A 17,595-nucleotide genomic window follows, 5' to 3' on the forward strand; every position below is an offset into this window, starting at 1 on the left:
ACAAGGCTTTCTTTATGTTAAAGGCCTGAGGCCCACTGCAACATAACTCACTGCAGGGACCAGTCCCACATTCATGTGTCCGGAGTCATTTGCATTCCAAAGCGCCGCTTGTCGCTGTGAGAAAAGTCTTTCAAGATAAATGAGGGCTGGTTGGACTGAACCTGCTCCTGATAAGAATGGCTCCCCTGGCAAGGTTTAGAAATAGCTATTAAAACCCAGACAAAGTCAAACGCATGCCCCCCTTTTGCCATTGCAGTCAATGTTTTTTTAATTGATTTCTCATTGATAGAAAGGACTCTGTCAAAGTTGAGAGGAAGACATGCTGAACAGAATTGATTGCAGAATTTAAGATTGCCACAGTGGATAATTTAATCTCCCCCTCTACCCCCCCCCCCCCCCCCCCCCCCCCTCTCCCTCCTGCCCTGCATGTTTTCTCCCTCTCTCAACAGATGATGAAATGGCATATTCAGGTGATACTGGCAGCGGGGTTGGATGGGAAGACGAGGAAGAGAAGGGGGCTGAGGAGACTGCAGAGGAGGCTGAGGAGGAAGAGGGCGAGGTGGGGGAGGTGGATGATGGGGGTTATATCTGGTAAATGTGCAGTCCAGCCTCTCTACAGGAGCATCTCGATGGTCTTGAATACATACACACACAGATTTTGCAAAAAGATGGAGGTGGTGAAATTATCACACTCAGAACAACACTGGCTTATGGAAAAAGCAAAGGGCCTCTAGGGTTGGTGGAGGGGAGATGCATATGTAATGGGTGTATTTAATGTTACAGGATGTACTTTAAAGGGGCAGGGGGAGGGGGCATATCACTACTAAGAAATGGAGTCTGGAGAATATTGTCCTTCATACTTGTGAATCTTTGTTCTCTTATGTTGTAAGTCCTTTGAACTATCTTTGAGCAGTTTTTAGCTGATGCATAATGGATACTTTAAGCGGCTGCAGGTGCTCGTCATGTGCTTGCATAACATTTAAAAAAGGAAATTGACTGGGTGCATTTCAATACTCCAAATTGGCCGTTTTCATCTTTTCTTCCTGCAGATTAACAACATTTAGATTTCAGGGCAGGAAACGGTGATAAAGACAGGAAGCCACGTTGGATTATTGGAAAGCTACCTTTGACTTTACCGTTTTCATGTCATTTGCTTCAGCTCATATGTGACAGTAGTCATTCATGACTTACTAAAATATAAATGTTCCTCACGCATCACTCTTTAGCTTGTATATAATGTGTGTATCAGAAGAGTCACCTATTAGTCCTGTTATTAATGCCTCGAAAAACTAGCAGAATATACTGCTTGGTTGACAAGTGTACATCGTATCATAATGTGGATCAATTACTGTGTTTAATAAAAAAATCTAAATAAAACAAACTTGCCTATGTGGCCCAGTTGGCCACCGTATATCTGTGTCTGAATGTTTGTGTTTTCTCTTTATTCCTCCTCAAACTCTCACACACAATCCTTAAGCAGCAGTGTTATGCAGCATATAAATATATACAGTTTACAGTAATCATGGCCATTCATAGTACAACAAATGTCTGTATATCTGTGGTTTCCTCATTAAAGGTCTTAAAACACTGATAATTAAAGTAAAAGCTTCTATTTGGATTATTTATGGATCATTTTAAGCCTTCAACTACAAGTTAAACACTATAGAAAATAGGTAAAAAGATTATAATAAACATCTCATCGGTGCCATCTTAAAAACTACCATTTCAAAGACATAATGCTCCCCTCTGAGCAGGACAGCTCATTGCCAGCTCACTTTTCCTCTTGCTACCTCTTGCTCTGCAGCAGTGGAGCTTATAGCTATGGGGAAGCAGCAGAAATGAGATACAGACTGCATATCAGCACAATGCCTCTCTCGGCAGCATCCTCTGGACATTACTGGAGTCTCTTCACTATGCAGTCTGGGAACAGTGAAATAGAGACCTTACAGTACGTTTCGGTGTATGCACATTCTTGGAAGATAAGACCAATAAAGCTTGTCTTAGCATTGTAAAAACTGACAGTAACAAATCCTCTAAATAACATTTCTCAGTTTCACATTTCGGTGATAATGGAAATCAGTACCAGTTATGTCCCAGTGGGTGAAATCCTAAATGTGCTAGCTGGAAGTGCCTGCCAACAGATGTCTGAATACCTGATACCGACAGCAAGTCTTCTGGCCACCCACAGGGATCAATCATTTCCAGCAACCTGTCAGCCCGTTATGCTGAATATTCCTCCTGCTTGGCGACAACATGCCATATGAAATGGATCCCGGTGTAAATAACACATTCTGCAATGTCTTTTCTTTGTGCTGTTGCTGTAAGACAAAGGGTTACTATAGATGTTCGACAGGTATGTTCTGTCTGATTCATTATGATTTAACACACTGATACATATGGGTATTAAATCTTGCTTTATTAAGATTTGTAGCTCTATTTATATTCCTTTAGTTGTCATAATTTGTGACAGAAATATACCCAGCGTACACTGAATTGTTACCAGAATAAAATATTTTATTAATATAATTACATTTCAGTACACTAAAACAATATCAGCAGATATTAAAGTAACCTCAACTGGCTAATAGCATTCTAAATATTTCACAGGTAACTGCATAATTCTGGGTGAGCGTATCAACATTAGTAATGAATGATTCTTGTTTTATTTAAATGAACTCCTTTAGATCTATGCCTGTTTTAATAACACATGGAGGTTTGGTAATAAATTAGAAAATACCAGTTTTGTTTAAAAATGTCACATAATATTAACATGATCTAATATTGCAAATAATCCATCTCGGTTTAATATATTAAAGTGCAGGGCTCCTCTGTTATAGTTTGCTTTGTGCACCCTGTAGTCTCCACACTGTTTCAACTTCTTTTTCTGAGTTGTCCAACACATTAAACACATTAAGATCCTTTGTCTCGTGAAAGTTCTGCAACACTGTCTGGAAAACAGTCACTGGGATGCTAAAGTTGAGGTGGGGGTAGGTCACTTTCGCAGCCAAGTCCCTCGTGTTGCTGGAAACGATACCTGCAAAATAGCAAATAATCCTTCAAATTGCATAACAGTGCAGAAAGAGTATCTGGTAAGTATAGCTGTATCTCTATGCATACTGCTTTGTTACAGTGAAGTCTTCCATGGTCACCATATGCCCCCCACTGATCAAAAAGAGAACAGGATTTTGTAGTTTCTTACCCAGCAGCTCCCCTGAGCGTGCCCGCACCACAGCCCCCCCGCTGGTCCCTGCTTGTACTGCACAAGTGGTCTGAAGCATGACCGGCTGCTCGTTCAAGCTGATGGTTTTGGAGAGGACACCACAGGTCAGGGACGGACCACATCTCCGACCCAGGCCCCCGTATCCCACTACAACCACAGACTCACCTGCAGGCAGAGAAGATTAACTCATAACTGTTTTATAGTGAGCAAAGATCTCCTCTGGAAGCGATGTGTAACTCATTACCACGAAACAAGTCACAAATCTTACCCGGATTGTAACTCTGAGCCATTGTCGGGACCACAGCCCCTGTGGCAGGGTCCCTCATCTGCACCAGAGCCAGATCATAGGGTGAAGAGGCTTTAGTGGAAAACAGCACATCACCTATAACATCATGGACTCTGAAAAAGAAATCAATAAAATCATCAGCTAACATTTAGTTGTTCGTGCCAAATCAGAAACACTGAAAGATCCTAAATCCTTACAGCTGATTTTGAAAAAACCCTTGAAGAACCACAAACTAAATGCAACTCAGTGCTCAAATTAAACTGTCACAGTAGGAGAAACACGATGGTAGCTGTATTCTATTCAGGGACACAGAGCCATCGTTACTGTTATGGGTCCCATCTGGGCTTTTCCTGCTGTAGACAAAAAGGTTTGCTGTAAGAACTGTATTAAAATGCTTTTGGATACATTTCCCCCATTGAATCCTTTCCTGTAGAGAGAACAGCGTGAATGGGAAAATATATATATATAATGTTTGAATGGTATGTTCTTCATATATCTTTGCATGATTTGGCTGTAAACAAACAAAGGGAGATGGATCTTTTAATTGCAATTTGAATCGTAAAAAAAGATCTTTGGACAGGGTCGTGCCTGAAAATAATAGCGTGTAGGTTGTGAATAAGCTCTAGGTGGGGGATTTAACACTAGACATAAAGAAACATACATTGCTGGAACATAAAATCCTTTGAAAGGCCTTGTTGTAATGTGGCATAGGACACTGGGCGCCTAGATATCCCCCCCTTGATGTGCTGTCACCTTTCCCTGTTATGGAACTGCAGGGTGACCTTTGACCTCCCGTTGACAACATGGCGGCAGGTCACAACCAGCTGAGGGGCGACAACGACCCCCGAGCCCCAGACCTGTCCACTCTCCACAAAGCACACAGTGGGGCATTTAACAGCTTTCGACTCATGGGCGGCATTTGACATTATCACGCCTTCCTCTCCTGGATGGAGCCAAACATCTCTGAGCGGATCTTGAACTGTCATGCAGCGGATGATGTTCCTGAAGATCAGGTGGACGGAGCAGACCAGAGTGAGGCCGATCCACTCGTTCGCCTTCCAACCAAATGGAGACACAATCAGTCCAAGGAGACGCACATTGTCTTTGCCTTTCACCGCAAACAACCCTCCACCCTCTGTGCCTGGCAAGCACCGGGCGTCTGTGAGGATGATGGCGTTGTCCTCTCCGGCCAGGTTGCTGATGATTCCTCTGCTGAGGGTGCTGATGAAGAGATCCACGCAGAGGGAGCCAAAGGGTGAGCCACATGCAACAACAGGGCATCCTTTATGGAGGGATGAGCTGCTCTGCCAGGGTATAGCCCCTGCATTTGGGCTGCATTCTGCCACATCACTTGCCTTTAGCACAGCGAACCAGCTGAGGAAGTGAGCATCTCTTATCAGCCCCTCATCCTCTTCATCATCACAATGGAAACGCCACTGGTCAGCATCTTGGAAAACTGCCTGGAAAGCCTGATTGAACTCCAGGCAGTTCACCAGCATCAGCAACTCTGCAGCAACTTCTCGTTGAATTATTGCTTTGCTCCTGGGGTGTGAGGAGGACGCTTCTCCCTGTGCAGAATGGCTGGAGTCCAGATCTCGCTCAGTGGAAAAGCTGACGCGGATTTTCAGATTTTCACTGAAGCTGTGCGGTGGCAGGAACCTGTGGTCCGCGGAGAGGGGATCTTTGTCGGTGGCAAAACGGGAAAACGGGACGCCGGTGCATATTATTAATCCACTTTGAGGATGGACGATAACTCCGCTGCAGCTCACATGTTTCTTTGCTGAAAATGCCTCAAACAGATTGACAACACAGCAACACTTCTCTATGTCCTTTAGCTCCATGCTGTTAGCAGGTGAACTTTAACCATATAGTCGATAACGTGGTTTAGCAACTTTCAGACAGGGAAAACCCGTAGAAATCCAGTACAGACATCAGTGGTAAGACAATAAAACAAACATCCATACTGACAGGGATAATAGCAACCTGACACCGAGTTGTAACTACTGTTTTATTGCATCGTTCTATTTAATAACGTGAATTCTGTCCTCTAGCTTCCTGGTTGAGTATCATTGGTCAACCACCAAAACAACCCCTGACGATTACTGTGATTGGTCAGAATGTGAATACAAACAGCTCTAAGCCAATCGGAAACAAGAGGGCGGGAACTTAGTTGGTCTTTCGACTACACATATCCCACACGTTCTTGATACTGTAAATTAAACTTTGACATGTTTGGGAATCATTTCCAAAGGTTTATATCTAAAAGGGAAAGGATGGAGGCCTTAATTCCATTTGTATTCACTGTAATTTGTAAAACCAGTCAGTTCAATGGCTCGTGTACTTGTATTTTGTATATTTTCAAAAAGTACTTATTATGTACGGATGGGCGGGCTGTTCAGCTGATGGAAATTATCAGGCAAAAAGGACAGATTAGACGTTTATTATTAAATGTTTAATTGTGTTTAACAGTACATTTTATTGCATTTTAATAATCTTAACTTAAAACCAGTTAGAACTAGAAAATGATAAAGTTATAATAGTATTGTTTGGTTTGAGGTTGAATCACACAATTTACTATACTTTTAAAAATGAGACAGATTTAAAGGATTGTCAGACATATTTATTATGCTCAAACTTCACACATAGAATAACAATAAGACCTATCTTTTGTACCAGATACATTGCTTCAGTGCTTAATGTAACATAAGGAAAGCCAATGTTTGTATTGCAAAATATATATAAGAGCTTATATACAAAATAATGTATAGTATTGCACTAAGTCCTTTCATGCTCTATTTTTAATCACAGCCCAAGTACTCTCATAGTATCACTGCATGTTGTGAACAGCTACTAATCACAAAGTACTCAAGTTGTTACAAAGCAACTAACTCTTCATGAGACAGGTAGTTTGTCATCCAAGTATGAGTTTGTTACATCACCTGGCTGTGCTGATGCAGTTAAGATATACTGCAATTATTTAACAATATTCTGAACCATTGAAGATAAAGCTCCTCACAGCAAAATGTCAGTTAATGCACTTATGGTCACATATATGGCCTGTAGTGGTAAACCCTGTAATGGTTGAAAAAACCTACTATCATTAGAACCGTCTGTGTTCTTGGAGGTAGCAAGCTTCACTATTAACACGTTCCTTATTAGGAAATATGGCACCAAATCTCTGCAGCATTTTCCAGAAGAAATATTACATTCTTGGACAAAACCTAGAGTACTTCCCATTATTTTTGAAAAAAATCAGCTAAATATAAAGATATAATAATAATATTAATCGTCAACCAAGGAAGAGTAACTCCCAGTACAAAATGTTAACCAAATTGACCTTCACTGTAAGTCTACACTAGTCGCTAAAAATAAACCAGGGTCAGAAACTGGTTCACAGCGATGACATGTTCTATATGGCAGACACATTCTTAAGAGTACCACACCATGAAGATCACTCTCCACACTCAATCTGAACAACACAGACTGATTATTCCTAACTTAATGTTTGACTAGCTGTGGTATGATTGATATGACATACAGATTTCTTCAAACTCATAAAGAATACATGGTATATTAACACAAAACACTACTTGAAACACATTTCCTACAGGCACAAACAAAGTCGTAAATAAAGTATATTTATCAAAACATCGCTCTACGGCAGGTAGTGTTGTGTAACACATGTCTGTGTGCGCAGGTAGCATGGTAAACAAGGTTATTTAAAGAACGCGCATCAGTCAATATACTGGGAGAGCCAGCGGAAACCATCTCCATATCCTTGTCTCTTCAGCACACTACACATGAAAACTTCCATTGGCCTCAAATTCCCCTCCTTCAGTGACACTTTGCCCTGAAAAGAAACAAAAAACACAGATTATAATTCACAACCCAAAAAAGGGCAATAACCTTTCCTATGGACGATTTTAAACCTGTACATGTCTGCATGCTGTAGTGGGATATTTGTAGGGCTGCGGTCTGACTCAATGACATTAATCATTCCTCACTTTTGAATCCTACTTCCTTTCTGTCTCTGTTCTTGTTTCCTCTGCCGAGAGACAGCAAGTGGTTAACCCGATTAACACTAATGATGAAAAATTATCATGAGCCAGTACTATGCCAACTGCGTCTTAACAGCACTGTCATGCCTGCCCATGGCTATTCAGATTTGTATTAGAAACACAGCGTTTTCTACTATCTCAGAGCAACAGTGAGTTCATATACAATTTTCTCAGGAGCTGAAAGCAATGTAGGTCTAGCCTTGAGTGATTTGTGAAGCTCACTGTTGTTGTTGTTGTTGTTGTTATTATGCATTCCACAAATCCTTGAAGGAACATGCTACTTATTCAAGTCATAAAGCAATAACAGAGAAAATAAAATAAAAATTCTACTATTTTCAGTAGTGTACAAATACAAAATAAACTTGACTGACATTATCATTCTTTTAAATAATTTAATTATCATCATGTTCATCACCTTTCCAGTTGTTTGTCCATGAAGACCGAACATTCCTCTGAGTCCGTCCTCACTGATGGCCTCTGGACGGTCGATCTTATTCCCCAGGATGAGGACCGGGACGTTTGAGATGGTTTCATCTGTCAACAGGGCCTGCAGACAGAAAGAGTGAAATATTATAAAAGAGGTCATTAAAAAAAACGTTGTTGTGCGTTGATACACAAATGAAATCATCACAAGTAACTTACATCCAGTTCAACTTTGGCCTCTGTTAGTCGCTCATGATCAGCACAGTCCACCATGTAGACTATACCGTTTATGGCTGGGAGGTAGTTCTTCCAGATCCTTCGTGCTGTGAGGGAAACACAACATCAGCGTTTATGTAACAGACATCTGTCAGCGTAAGTTTCGACCTGTTCCTACCTTGTATATGACCACCGAGGTCAAACGTTGTGAAGGTCATCCCAGCTATGGTCAGCTCCTCAGATGCTGAGGACAGAGGGGAAGCACTAACTTTAGACAAGTGTTGAAGCAAGTAACACAAGGCCAATTGCTGAGCTGACAACATGTGAAATGTGTGAATGTACTTGGATGCAGTGTGGGCACGTGCTGTCCCAGCCTGTCGTCCCTGAGCATGTGCAGGAGTGTTGTTTTTCCAGCATTGTCAAGTCCAAGGAACACTAGCTTGCCGCTCTTCTTGTACAAACCTGAGGACAAGAAGAAAACAAACAATAAGTCATATAAAATCACTAATAACGGTGTAACATTTTGGATGTTATTTTGTATCTCAATGATGATGAGCAGGAGGAGAGAACAGGAAGGTCCCACAGTCATAACAAACACCAGGGGGGAGGGGGGGGGGGGGCACACTGTTTTTGAGAAATATAGATAACACAAATAAATGATGTGCACAGTTGTTAGTGTTTGGGAAGGAATTGGTGAATATATTTACAGGAAACACACTACAACTACTTTTTAGTAGTCATTTTATTAGGTATTAATAGATTAGGTATTTCGCCCCAAAGCTTGGTTGATTTCTACTGACAAAGCGACTGACATTCATTCAGACTGGCTAAAAACTGCTCATTTTCTGTCCAACATTACTTTACCTAATAGTTGCAAGACACTGCTGAAGCTCTTGTAGATCCAGTCAAATATGAAAGACATTTCTCTGGACTGCCTGTAACAAAGTGATTTGTTATGGCACATTAAATAACAACACAGCACAGCAATACGTTCATGTTTGAGTTGCTGTTAAGGTGTCATAATTCACGGGTAAATGAAAACCCATATAACAGCACAAAGAAAGAACACGTTTGCAAATAAATGTACAATCACTCAAGTAATGTACAGTTGCGAAACAACAGAATCCAGCACAGAAGCTTATTGTTAATCGATATTCATGACCCTGGATTACCCTGCTGGTATGTGTAATCACTTTCTAATCACACAAGCTTTAAATCATAAATGGAAAGGGGGGGCAAACTAAGCAATACACACTCTTTAGAGGATTTTTAGATGCTGGTTTGTTCTGAGAACTGTTCAACTAAGTCACACTGATCTTCCTCTGACTATTTTTATGGCAAGTTGTGGCAAGGACACTTGATCTATGCAGGCTTCCCCTGCTTCCCTCTCTCACACACACACACACACACACACACACACACACACACACACACACACACACACACACACACACACACACACACACACACACACACACACACACACACACACACACACACACACACACACACACACACACACACACACACACACACACACACACACACACACACACACACACACACACACACACACACACACACACCTGTCACTCTTCGTGATACTTGATGTGCTTGTTGCTGTGAATAGTGAGGCCTGCAGTGACTAGGGCTTTGGGAAATTACCCAACGGTTAATTACGTTATCATACAATCATGTTTCAGACATTTGTAAACAACAAACTCCATTCATAAAAGGTGGCGTTTAATTATTAAGTCTGTGGATTTAACACTGGGACACAACAGGGACTTTGTGTTGCGTTAACCCTTAAACATGTCCGTAGTCATGACAGCTGTTTTCGCACGCAAATCTCAAATCGGTAATCCTTAAAAAATATACATAAATAAAAACACGACAGGAGAGTAAACTAATGACGGAGCTCATCAGAAATACTTGTTCCAGTGATTTTACAATGATCGACACAGTTCGGCTTATCACGTGTAGCTTGTAGTAACGACATCAGCTGTCACACAATAAACAATGATACATTTAAAAAACAACAACGCGCAGTGAACCAAAATGACTAAACTAAACCTTTAAAATGTGAGAAAAGTGGTTCAACAAGCAGAACAATACACCTAAAACTAAGTGGGAAAAGGTAACTAAGTCAACTTGTTGTTACATGTATGATTTTACCTGGATCTGCCAAATGTACAAGCTGCACGTCCGCTGGTTTTTCGTCCAAGCCTGTCCCGTCGACTGACATGTAGCAGAGTTTGACAGTTTACCGGAAATACGTCACAGGGAGGGCGGTAGCAGCCATGGTAGCAGCCCACATGCCAGATGTTTTTTCTTAAACAAAAATACTGTTCTTCTCACTCTTCTAATATAGGAGTTATACTTCATTAACTTTGGAAGGGGTTATATTTAATAATACAACAATATTAACAATATTCTATTTGTAAATTAAAAATGGTTTTGACCCAAATACCAATGTCATTGTATATTTTAAGATCATGTTGAGCAGGTTTTACTCACACATTTCTTGAAGAATTCCACATATGCACTACTACAACAAATTCTCAATTTCTTTAAATTACTTGTCATTTTGTCTGGGTTTATAGTCTTATTGGTCCATATAAACTCTGATTATACCTACATTTTTGAACATTTACAACCAATGTTATCGGAGAAGATTTGAACACCTGAGAGTGCACACATATCTAAATACTATATCTAAAGTAATGACCAAACACACATCACAAATATTCATGTGAGAATAATAAGTATACTAATTATTACATTGCAAAAGAAAAGTAGTGTGGAGTACTGCACACTAGGTGGCAGCATTATAACAATGAAAACGTCAGTCAAAATCAGTTTTTAATACAAAGTAAAACAAATTTGAACTTCCTAAATTAGAAACTAAAATGCTCTTCTCCTAATCTAGAATAAATGACGTTGCATAGAAGTGGCATGCAGAAAGATATCACGCTTTGATGATAATTTAAAGAGAAGCTTTATTAAAGCAGTTCAGAGTCTCATACATGATGGCACAAGTATCTAAAGGCACGGCACCTTTACGTTGTTAATGACAACTCGTGTCAAAAGAGATTTAAATATGTGAAATTTGTTGGTCAAGAAATTAGTACTTTTTTTTCACTTTCTCTCTTTCTCTACAGTATCTAACCACTACCTCTCCATCTACACAGAAACAGACAGCCCAAACCAAAACATCCACGTCCCGTTACTTCATTGGTTCCCATTGGTAAGATCAAGTATTTATACGAGGAGCCTTTCACTCTACTCAAGTCAAAACCACTCCTGGTTTACTTCCTCTGGAAATAGAACCATTTATCCACTGCAAATGAAAAAACATCACAGTCAGTCTCACATCAGATGAAACAATTCAGCAGGAATCTAACAATCAAGTCATTATATAAAGATTTTCTATTTTTAAATCTACCTGATGAGGGGATGGTTTCTTCTTTTCCAAGAGGACTTGTCTGAAAACAGAATGAAACATCAGTTATGAAATCAAGAAGCTAAAAGGCCTTCAATTGACAGAGGTCATGTTGCAAATAACCTACCCCGGCAACCACAGCTTTAGCCTCATCTGCTGAACAGAAGTAAGGGCTGCCGCTGGGCAAGACACACGTGTTTTTGCTGTATTGCAAGACACAGACATTCATAGTTTAGAATCAATGAATCATAACATTTTAGTTTACATTTTCTATTGTATTTTTTTAGCTGGGGTCAAAGCAGTAAGAACCGTGTTTACCAGTTCAGTTCACCAGCATCGGTCTTTTGGGCAATGAGGTCTTTCCAGAAGATGTGAGTGTTCTTGATTATTTGAATGGCAAAGTCCTGAAACACAAAAAACAGCACGTGATAAATTGAAAAGTAAGGAATTAGATTAACAATAACCTTCACACAAGAACAATCTGTAAATCATTTAATTTAAAGTCTTGTGTGCCAACTGCAGTTCCTTGAAAGTCTAACCTTCCAAAGCAGAGCAGACAGAAACAACTCTGACAGGGAAGAAAAATAATTTGTGAGAGTAAAAATAAGAGTGTGTTAGACCTTGTCCTTAAACTCGCCGTTGAACGCAAACTCGTTCTCTGGCTTCCCATCGGGCACTTTGTACATCCTGAACCAGTCGACGGTGGACTCCAGGTAGCCGGGTTTCAGCCGCCGGACATCACTGATGTCTAAACAGAGATTGGGACAACAAAACAAGTTCAGTATGACTGACGCAGCACTGCTCGGATGCTCAGACAAAGGGAAAAATAACAGACGTGCTTACTGTTAAAGTCCTTGGCTTCAGGGTCCTCCACGTTGATTACAATCACTTTCCAATCAGTCTCGCCCTCATCGATCATGGCCAGGATCCCGAGCGCCTTCACTTTGATCACCTCCCCGCGGGAACACACCTAGAGACAACGTTTGAGTTTGCAGTTTATTTTCTGTTATCATCAGCAGTATTATCCTTTTTCAAATCTATATCAACCTTGACAACAGAGATGACAAACAATTAAGTCTTGTACCTTGGTGCCGATCTCACAGACATCGATGGGGTCGTTGTCACCGACGCAGCCAGTGTCTTCATCTTTGTGTGAGGGATCTTCCCATGTCTGCAACCACCACAGAACAAAGCCGAGTTCAACATTGGCACGTTTTAAACACTCGGCAGCATTGATCTTACACCATCACAGTTTCAAGACACATACCTGAGGAATGGCTCCATAGTTCCATATGTAGCCCCTGTGTGGGAACACATTGGCAACGTATCTCACGTTACCCTTCTTCACATCTTGCTTCACAGGGTTCAAGGGTTCTTTTGTAGCAATCTGAAAATAAATTGTTATTTTGAAAGAAGTGATAAGCGTTAAAATTACAAAAAGTTAATTTCATCATGTTTAAGTGCATTTTGTAAATTCTTATTGCAACAGAGAAACTTCACATGTGAACCCAGTTGCAATAAAATACTATGGATGACTGGAAATCAAATTAAATATTCACATTATTTTAATAATAACAATGCCAGAAATGTAAATAAACTCTTATTCTTCAGAAGAAAGATTGCACAAATGTATAGGGATCAAAAAACAAAGCTGCAAAAGTATGTAAGACTCATACCTCCATCTTTGCATTAGTCCATCTTGGTACTTCAACAACCATGTTGAAGATGTTCTGTAAGAGACACAAAGCCATCATTATATATATGTTAAACTATTCTGAAATGGTTTATTACATTACTGAAGATGACGCAGTATGAAACCACAAAAATGCCTATATAATGTGCATCATTATGGCTGCTTTGACCTGCATTGCTTGGGTCATAACCTTTCCATTAAAATGATTTGTCGTGTCATAAAGATAAAATAAACCATAATCTACAATTATTACAAAAGGCCAGGGCCTCCCTTAATGACCTTGTTATTCAAGAGAGCATTAATACAACCAGTTCATTGTCCACACAATGTCCATGGCAGTTCTACAGTTTCAGCAGTTGATAAATGGTAATACATATATTATACTCATATATTAACTGGGGTAAAGGTGATTGATTGAGCCTCACCTGACTCTCATCTGCATACATTGGTATGTCATGGAATGGTGAGATGTACTTTCCCTCAGCATTTTCTGTAAAACAGTTTGATTAAAACACATCATCATCATCATCATCATCATCATCATCATCATCATAGTGTCCAGTGGATTGCAAAGACAGTACATAGCTTTTCATTAATGCTTACTTACACTCCTGGTTGTAGGTGTGCCATTGCAGTGTGAGAAAAAGTTTTTACAGAGTACTTGTCCATGGACAAGTGAGTTTGGCAATTTACTTGTCCGAATACATTTTTCACTTGTCCAGAATGGACAAAAATGTGGGGCCCCTGGAATCTTCTTCTTCGCCATCGTATTTTACATTTTCCCACGGTTTTTACGACACCGCTAACGTAAGTGAGCGGTAAGCTTTTAATGCATCACACATAGGGTTGGGTATCGTTTGGATTTTAACGATTCCGGTTCTGCTTTTCGATTCCGGTTATTTTTGTTTCTCGATTCCGGTTCTTTGAGAGGGTAAAAATAAGTCCCATGACAAACTGGGAGAAAAATATATTTATGAAAACATTAAGTAAAATCTGTATTCCTATTTACAAATCACTTCATACTGTTTAATTTCTTTCGGTTATTGAATACAATTATATAAAAATAATCTCTGCATTGTTTAGTTAGTTCTAAGTGGTGCAGTTTGAGAATGTACAGTTGGCCCAGTCTCCTCTGATGTTACACTGCAACCTGCCTGTGAGACAGAGTCCAACCACACATGTCCAACACATAGGACATATAATAATAATAATAATAATAATGACACATTAGATGTATAGCCTAGAGGCCTAGCGCTTTTCTACAACTCAAAGACGCTTGCACGCTTACACATGTCCTGCAATCAGGGCCGCTATTATTAATAGAAGTTGTTTATTTGCATTAATTATATTTTAATCTTTTTGAGAATAGTATTTGGCAGGAAATGCAGACGTATTCACCTGTAAACGCATACTGAACGACATACATGCACAACCATTTACCTCACTGCATAAAAAAGTGTTGATAATAATAATAAACAGGAATTATATTTATATTATTATATTAGCCTACTTTGTTTCGAAGAAAAGAAAAAAAGTTAACTCCTGTCGGTTGGGGGGGGGGGGGCCTCATCTCACAATGTCACTTGGGGCCCCAAGTTGGCCAGGGGCGGCCCTGCCTGCAATACACATGCTGCAGCTGCTCACTGTTTGTAAAAGTAAATAAATAGTATTTTCATTTCAATAATGTACTTTCTATACCCTGCTTCATAAACAATACTGACATCCCTGCTTAATAACCTTCATTATGTGTTAGAGAAAGAACATAAGAAAGTTTGACAAAGATTAGGCTGTTAAACGGGCAGAAAGAGTGTGTGTAGAAAGAGAGAGAAAGACGCTGAGCTGCACCGCGCAGCGATCAGCTGATACGGAGCATAGAGAGAGAGAGCTGCGGTCCGCGGGGCTCGGCCTCGCCTCCTGTCCTCACAACTCTTATTAATCCCGGTACCGGACAATTGTTATTTGTTCCCACCCCGCTCCGCCCCGCCCCCGTCTAACTGTACAGAAAGCGGCGAGATGCATTTCCTTAGGAATCGACAAGCAGAACCGAAACTAACATTTCTAAACGAATAATGGCGGGCACGTACAATTTGCGAATGAGTTCTGCCTTTTGTAAACTGAATGTATCAATAATTTGTCAATAAATCAGGCCGAAAAGCGTCACTTGTCCGCCGGACAAGTCAATTGAAAGATCTACTTGTCCGATATTGTAAATAACACGTCCCGGACGGTGGGACGTGTACTTTTTCGCACACTGTAATCATTGAGTTTCTTGTTTGCTAAAGGTTGATGATTTTGTGTCTGTATATCATGACCTCTTTGCCCATTAATGGTTCAATGACATATCGGACAGCAAGTGAACGCAATAGAGCAGGCTGTGCCAGTTCAGCTGCTTGAAACATTGAATTGCATCCTGCCAGGCCTAAGGCTGGCAGGATGCAGCCTTAGGCCTGGCAGTTTCACTATTACTTAACCAAAGTTAGCGGAGTACACAGGCTTATTTTACTCACTGTGAGATTAACATGTTCTGCATTAAAATTCCTTAAACTCTTGCATTTTGATGATGAAGATAGTGACTTGGATTTATTCTGACAGCTCCAAAATTGACCTGGGTTTGTCTATAAAAACTATGACTATGACATAGCAATATAACAATTAAGGATGATAAATAATCGGTCTGTGAAACTTACTGAAAAGGAGCATTGATTTCAACAGGTTCAATATTTACCCCCACCTTTGCCTTATCAATGACAGTATTGTTACATTACAACCAGAGAGGCCGTTGCCTCACATACGGCAAGCCTTCATGATGTTGTGCTGGGTGACGTGTTTATGACGGCTTGCACGATTTTCTAATATAACCAACTTCCTTCTAGTAATTTCACTCAAGAATACAATGTGAACTGTGTGACAAACTGAGACGTTATGTCAGAAAACAAGTCATCGAACGGGGAAACCGGGCACAACTGGCTACCGCGACTTGTAAAGGCTCAAACCGAGAAATTATGACTGTTCAAACAAGTTAAGATTTGCTTGTAATCCTCCAGAGTAAGACAAATGTCAACACTAAAACACACAAGGACTAAACAAACCAGCAACAATGAATGAATAAGTGACACGTGGATAATGTAGCCAGCTAGAAGGGTTTGTAAAAAGACATAAAAGTAGCAAACAATGACACAACTCTGTCTTTTAAAGTGAGTTTGTACTTACTGAAGAACAGCCGGTAGTTCAGGGAGTGCAGGTTCCCCCTCTCTTCCAGTGTGTAGCTCATGTTTAGTGCAGGTTAGTGTTGCTGTCTGGCTCTGGGATGGAGGATGGCGGCGGAAGGAAGCGTCTGCGCTTTAGGTAGTGTCGAGAGAGAGGGCACCGCGCATGCGCAGTCTGCATATGATGCCTTCAGAAGCTATCGGAAATATCTAACTCGACAAATGAAAATAGAAAAAACATGTAGGCTACACAACTATAAGTGGGAGTTTGAATTGAGTATCGAGCAGAACTGAATAAGGCTTAAGGATGAATGGAACAATCATTGTTGTCAATGTCCCACACTACACAATGTCATCTATAGTAGTTATCAAAGTATTATCTAAATATAGTTTATTTTTGCAGTATTGCAATAGTCTGTATGTGTTGAACTATTTGCCTGTCTATATGTGAAATACTGAAGATGTTAATAATAACAACATAGTCTATGTCTTGAGTTAATAATACTTGTTTTTATGCTACCATTTATTTCATTATTACAAGCTGCCGAGGGTGGCTATGATCTCGCATGAAATCCGATCAGAGAGACTTTAAAGATAAAAAAAAGTTGGGAAAATACAAGTAATAGATCCGTCCTGGTACTCAAAGACTCAACAAACATGGTTTGAAAAAGTTTTCTGACAATGGTGAGAACTGCCATTAGCTTCCCAAAGTTTGTATTGTCCAACCAACAGTCCAAACCTCAATATTATAAATACACCTATATGTATATACATTTATGTATGTATTTACTTGAACTGTTTGCTGTACATACAGTCGGCTAGATAACCATTTGAATTTTTAGTAAAATATGAGAAAAATATTCATGCCTTAAACATTTTTATTAGGATTTAATAAACCAATTATATATTGATAAAGTTGTAGGTGTGGTGGGGAAATGACAATCTGACAGGTCACACAAATCAGCACATTTAAATGTAGCCTACTGTATTTTCTATAAGCCTGGAGATATTCAGAGGTGGAAAGTAATCAAGTACAATTAAGTATCATTTT

General features: G+C 40.0%; 4 protein-coding genes across 4 annotated transcripts in view; 1 reads left to right on the plus strand and 3 right to left on the minus strand.

Moving 5' to 3' along the window:
• Positions 1-1,561, plus strand: part of spock2 (SPARC (osteonectin), cwcv and kazal like domains proteoglycan 2) — a 47,076-nt gene extending 45,515 nt beyond the window's left edge. Inside the window, exon 10 of the mRNA XM_034100157.2 lies at positions 450-1,561. Within this exon, the coding sequence (XP_033956048.1) occupies positions 450-595 (146 nt within the window). The 3' untranslated portion in view covers positions 596-1,561. The remainder of the gene's footprint in view (positions 1-449) is intronic.
• Positions 1,562-2,397: 836 nt separating this feature from the next.
• On the minus strand, positions 2,398-5,583 carry tysnd1 (trypsin like peroxisomal matrix peptidase 1). The gene is made up of 4 exons (XM_034100893.1): positions 4,260-5,583; positions 3,489-3,619; positions 3,200-3,385; positions 2,398-3,034 (listed from the first exon to the last, which is right to left on the minus strand). The coding sequence occupies exons 1-4, from the start codon at positions 5,345-5,347 to the stop codon at positions 2,832-2,834; spliced, it is 1,608 nt and encodes a 535-aa protein (XP_033956784.1). The 5' UTR covers positions 5,348-5,583; the 3' UTR covers positions 2,398-2,831.
• A 521-nt stretch (positions 5,584-6,104) lies between these two features.
• sar1ab (secretion associated, Ras related GTPase 1Ab) lies at positions 6,105-10,462 on the minus strand. Its single transcript, XM_034101333.2, has 7 exons — positions 10,379-10,462; positions 9,068-9,138; positions 8,546-8,665; positions 8,382-8,447; positions 8,207-8,310; positions 7,980-8,111; positions 6,105-7,356 (listed from the first exon to the last, which is right to left on the minus strand). Exons 2-7 carry the CDS (start codon positions 9,123-9,125, stop codon positions 7,240-7,242), a joined length of 597 nt encoding a protein of 198 aa, XP_033957224.1. The 5' UTR covers positions 9,126-9,138; positions 10,379-10,462; the 3' UTR covers positions 6,105-7,239.
• A 723-nt stretch (positions 10,463-11,185) lies between these two features.
• On the minus strand, positions 11,186-16,693 carry ppa1b (inorganic pyrophosphatase 1b). Its single transcript, XM_034100760.2, has 11 exons — positions 16,549-16,693; positions 13,764-13,828; positions 13,322-13,375; positions 12,913-13,032; positions 12,730-12,816; positions 12,489-12,615; positions 12,266-12,393; positions 11,964-12,049; positions 11,773-11,848; positions 11,649-11,688; positions 11,186-11,543 (listed from the first exon to the last, which is right to left on the minus strand). The coding sequence occupies exons 1-11, from the start codon at positions 16,607-16,609 to the stop codon at positions 11,512-11,514; spliced, it is 876 nt and encodes a 291-aa protein (XP_033956651.1). The 5' UTR covers positions 16,610-16,693; the 3' UTR covers positions 11,186-11,511.
• Positions 16,694-17,595: the final 902 nt, after the last annotated feature.

This window comes from Pseudochaenichthys georgianus, chromosome 15 (assembly GCF_902827115.2).
Source record: "Pseudochaenichthys georgianus chromosome 15, fPseGeo1.2, whole genome shotgun sequence".
NCBI classification, from domain to species: domain Eukaryota; kingdom Metazoa; phylum Chordata; class Actinopteri; order Perciformes; family Channichthyidae; genus Pseudochaenichthys; species Pseudochaenichthys georgianus.

Bases quoted from the DNA above. Each gene is read 5' to 3' on its own strand.
- sar1ab (XM_034101333.2), bottom strand. From the start codon at position 9,125: ATGTCTTTCATATTTGACTGGATCTACAAGAGCTTCAGCAGTGTCTTG. The intron at 8,311-8,381 runs GTAGGAACAGGT...TTTCCCTCACAG, and splicing joins CCTCGGTGGTCATATACAAG to CACGAAGGATCTGGAAGAAC. The intron at 7,357-7,979 runs GTGATGAACATG...GTTTCTTTTCAG, and splicing joins ATGGACAAACAACTGGAAAG to GGCAAAGTGTCACTGAAGGA.
- tysnd1 (XM_034100893.1), bottom strand. From the start codon at position 5,347: ATGGAGCTAAAGGACATAGAGAAGTGTTGCTGTGTTGTCAATCTGTTT. The intron at 3,620-4,259 runs GTGACAGCACAT...TTTCTTTTTCAG, and splicing joins CAGTTCCATAACAGGGAAAG to AGTCCATGATGTTATAGGTG. The intron at 3,386-3,488 runs GTAAGATTTGTG...CTCTGCCTGCAG, and splicing joins GGCTCAGAGTTACAATCCGG to GTGAGTCTGTGGTTGTAGTG.
- ppa1b (XM_034100760.2), bottom strand. From the start codon at position 16,609: ATGAGCTACACACTGGAAGAGAGGGGGAACCTGCACTCCCTGAACTAC. The intron at 13,829-16,548 runs GTAAGTACAAAC...ACTGTTTTACAG, and splicing joins GAACTACCGGCTGTTCTTCA to AAAATGCTGAGGGAAAGTAC. The intron at 11,689-11,772 runs GTAGGTTATTTG...TTCTGTTTTCAG, and splicing joins CTAAAGCTGTGGTTGCCGGG to ACAAGTCCTCTTGGAAAAGA.